We start from the raw sequence: 2,381 nt of genomic DNA, 5'->3' as shown, positions 1-2,381 counted from the left end.
TAAACCAGTTACTGAAATCACAAATTTTTGTGCACCGGGCCTCTAGTTGGAATATATATTTCTAATATACTAAGTATCTATTACTTGCTGGGGAGTATTCAGAGAAACATGAATGAGCACAATAATGGAATACCTTTACACTTACTTGACTCTCTATTTTAAACCAGTTCTTACTGAAATATTGGTCAACATATATACTTATTGGAGCACATATCCATGTACACTGATTGCATTGTTCTGCCTGTTATGCAATTTTTACTGATATATCTTCTCTGTCCATATGTACTGGCAAGGAACTTATTCAAAATCACCTATTTTGGGTTGTTTCCTGGTTAACAGTATTCACTAAATTAGAATAGGCAATATTTACTTTTATGATATCATGTGTATAAAACAGAACTTATTTTCTTAGTAAATTTATTAGACTTTGATGCTTGCTATGTGCCCAAATTTGTACTAATATCTATATATGTCTTTGTATTCCTGTTGTATATGATTTTTCTCTGTCTTTCCAGAACTTATATCTGTTTTATAAGTCATACGTAACATATCACTAATTCATTAATTATCACTGTTATAACATTATTATTGTGATTTTATAGATGAGTAGGTCACAACTAAGAGAATTTCTCATTTCTCCACTACTCCCTTTAGAAGTGCCTGACATTCCACAGGTGCTGGTCTGCATTGATCTCCTTGGCCAAGAGGAGCAGCCTGGTTGTGACAACTCTGGCTTGGGAAGGAATAGCCTGAGTCTTAAGGACCAAGGGACACTTGAAAATGGGACTGAATCTAATGACAGTTTTGCAGACATCGACACACTGGTGAAGGGTATTCACCTTCCACAGGTCTTAAGTTCCTTGGATGACCTTGATCAGGCCCAAGGACCCAAGGTGATCAAAACCAAAGACACCAGGGGCCTCAAGTTGCACGAAGTGCAGAAAAAGTCAAGTGTCAGAAAGACTCGCTCTGATCAAGGCAGCAAGATCAAACATAAAGCCTCTGAGCCTATGAGTGATGCTCCCAAGACCAAGATCAAGCCCGAGAGCCCAGATTGTGTGTTTGTGGAAGAAGTGGTTCCTTGCAATGCTGCAGCTGGTGGCAGGGCTCCTTCGAACATGGCCAAGCATTCTAACAGCAAACCTCAGAAAGCTGCAGCCAGCAGGACCAGCAATACTAAGAGCCATGGGCAGGAAAACACCAAAACAAACCAAGAAAACTACTCCAAGAGAGCTGAGGAGAGGAAGCAGTCAGGGAACAAAGTCAAGGCAGAGGAGAAGCCAGCCATTCCCAAGATGAAGAGGAAGAAAAGTCACCCTGAGCTGCCACAAGAAGCCATCAAAAAGCCGCGCAGCGGCTTCGGTGTGCACATGCTGGAGTCTGTGCAGGTTTTCCATGCACTGGGCAAGAAGAGTGCTGAGAAAGCTGACCTGTCTTCCTCGCGGGCCCTGGGAAACTCAAGCAACCCCAAAGGCCCCCAGCCACGCCCAGCTACCAAACCATGGCTGGTTATGCCCCGTGAGGGCAAAGGTCCTGTGAAAACTCAAGTCCAACCCCCAAAACCACATGGAAGTGCTGACAAAGGGTCTCCACCTCCATCCCCGGACAAGCTGCCATCTCCCGGGAAGGTCAAGTTGGTGCCATTGGTTTTTCCAACCATGGACAAGCCTCAAGCTCGACCTGTTCCTCGCAGGCCACAGTCTCTGGCATCCCGTCGGCCTGCTGTGGCCAACCCTGCCAAGCCTGCTGCAGTCAATGCATCCCTGCTAATGTCGACGAACCCAGCCGAACCAGGTTCGAACAACCCTACCCGGCCTAGTGTCCCTCAGCCTCCTGCTTCTAGGCCTGGGCCCTACAAAACATCTTGTGCTTCCTTGAAGCGGGAGCCTGTTCACTCGGCTGTGAGCCAGCCCCGGACTCTGCTCAAGCCTCACAACTACTATCTACTCCAGGATTTCACCCTCCAACCAATTCCATGGAGGAAACCTGAGGTTCTTGGGCCAATAATGTCAACACCCATCACAAATGAGCAGAGGCCAGATCGAGAGGCCATGAAGAGGAAGGCTCAACTGGAGCGTGAAAATGCTGCCAAATTGGGGAAAATTCAGCATTTCATTGAGAAGGAAAAAGAAATGGACATTTCTCTGTACTATGGCTATGTGATGTAGGAGATGCTGGGAGTGCAGGTGCCACTTTTGGTACCAGCTGTTTTCCATAAATAGAAAGATAGATGATAGAATGATAGACAGATAGATAAATATTTCTCAATTTTAACATATTTTAAAACTTAATAAAATTGAATGAATAAATATAATAGAATTAGTAGATGAGTAATAAAGATGCCTATTGAGTTTTGAGATGCTGTTAACTGTGGTCTTTCT

General features: G+C 44.4%; 1 protein-coding gene across 1 annotated transcript; it reads left to right on the top strand.

The window, feature by feature from the left end:
• Window positions 1-602: 602 nt before the first annotated feature.
• On the top strand, window positions 603-2,168 carry LOC102246448 (uncharacterized protein C2orf78). The gene has a single exon (XM_005869481.1). It carries the CDS (start codon window positions 603-605, stop codon window positions 2,166-2,168), a length of 1,566 nt encoding a protein of 521 aa, XP_005869543.1.
• Window positions 2,169-2,381: the final 213 nt, after the last annotated feature.

Source organism: Myotis brandtii, unplaced genomic scaffold, assembly GCF_000412655.1.
Source record: "Myotis brandtii unplaced genomic scaffold, ASM41265v1 scaffold2968, whole genome shotgun sequence".
Lineage (NCBI taxonomy): Eukaryota > Metazoa > Chordata > Mammalia > Chiroptera > Vespertilionidae > Myotis > Myotis brandtii.
This window is presented reverse-complemented; position numbering and strand designations above follow the sequence as displayed.